Source organism: Etheostoma spectabile, unplaced genomic scaffold, assembly GCF_008692095.1.
Source record: "Etheostoma spectabile isolate EspeVRDwgs_2016 unplaced genomic scaffold, UIUC_Espe_1.0 scaffold314, whole genome shotgun sequence".
Taxonomy (NCBI): domain Eukaryota; kingdom Metazoa; phylum Chordata; class Actinopteri; order Perciformes; family Percidae; genus Etheostoma; species Etheostoma spectabile.
Window position 1 is genome coordinate 412,218 of NW_022605583.1, and position 1,482 is coordinate 413,699.

The 1,482-nt window shown below is 40.5% G+C and overlaps 1 protein-coding gene across 2 annotated transcripts in view; it reads left to right on the forward strand.

Moving 5' to 3' along the window:
- The window catches only part of capn3a (calpain 3a, (p94)), a 24,260-nt gene that overhangs the window by 12,342 nt on the left and 10,436 nt on the right, over positions 1-1,482 (forward strand). For both annotated transcript variants that reach the window (XM_032511017.1, XM_032511018.1), the window contains exon 14: positions 901-978. In XM_032511017.1, coding sequence (XP_032366908.1) covers positions 901-978 — 78 coding nt within the window. The remainder of the gene's footprint in view (positions 1-900; positions 979-1,482) is intronic.

Here is a 1,482-nt window from a genome sequence, read left to right on the forward strand (position 1 = left end):
CCCAAGGACAACATGAGGGTTAAATGAACTGGTTTGCTCAGCGGCCAACATGGCCAATAGATTCTTAAAGTTACCAGCCAATCAGAGGTTCCACTTCTCTAACTAACATACCTTTAATTTCAGCTCCTCTGGTCTGTTTGGCTCCTCTGGTTTTAGCGTAGCTCCTAATTGCTAGGCAACAGTCACGACTCACTGTTCATGGGAAATGAAGGATTAGCACCACAGGCTGCACTGTCAGATAAAGGAGGACTTTTCCGAGGCAAAGTCACAGGAAACAGATCAATCTGGAACCGTTGACAAATTTCTGCTGCCTGACGATTCAGTTGGCGGGTGTCACTTTGAAGCCCTGATTCAAACCAACAAACGTACAGCTCACCATTTAGATCGAAGTAATTCAAAGCTGTTTATGCATAAAAGCAGAAGAGGCCGCTGTGTTGTCCTAGATAATTACATTAACACAGGCCTATTAAAGCTTCAGCGCGTAACTAGCCATTGTTGAATTTCTCGTGCAGAAGCTCGAGTGAAGCTACTGACCGCTTCTGAAGAGTCCATCAGGTCTTTTTAATCATCCTTCTCCTCCTTGGCTACTAGCAACTGTGTGGAGAGAGGTGTGGAGGTGGTGCGCGATCACAGAAGGCTTGCATCACGTGGATGCAACAACAGAGTTGTCATTAATTAGAATTCCTCATGGCGGAGATAAAAGCTACACACTATAGCTTAAAAGCTATTTCTTCAATATGTTCAACCTGCATCAGCAATTCTTAATAATACTAAATAATATAAACAAAGTTCCTACCATATGAAGGCAGTGTTTTGTTTTGTTTTTACCAACGATTTTTCCTTTTTCCTTCCCTCTGCCTCTTTATCTCTTTCCTACTTTGTGGCTCCGTGACACCTCAGCCGGCGCCGGCCTCCGCGGGGGAGGAGAGCGAGGAGGACCAGCAGTTCAGGACTATTTTTCAGGAGATAGCCGGTGACGTGAGTACGAAAAACTCGTTTCTCAACTATTTAAGGCTGCACTGCTTGGGACATATCGCAAACGACACTCAAGAGATTTGTGTGTTAGCTGAAAGACAAAAATCTCAGTAGAAAACTGCACTTTAACTTTTATAGGCACTTTTTTAGTGTTGCCTTTTAAATTCAATTTTGTGTTCAATTTGTTCAACAAAAGAACGTTGGAAATGATTTACTTTTATTTGTTTTAAATTCAACAATTTAAACTATTTGTATTTTAGCGGAATACTGAAATAAATGCAGAACTGAGTACACTTTAATTTTTTTTTATATATTGCAAGTAATATTGTTATCGCAATATTCAAGAACGTTATTGCATATCACATATTTTCCTTGCATTGTGCAGCCCTAGTCTAATCTAATTAACATACACTACCGGTCAAAAGTTTGGGGTCACTTAGAAATTTCCATTGCTCTCCATTATAGACAGAATACCAGCTGAGGTCAGTTGCATTGTTTTTTTTAACC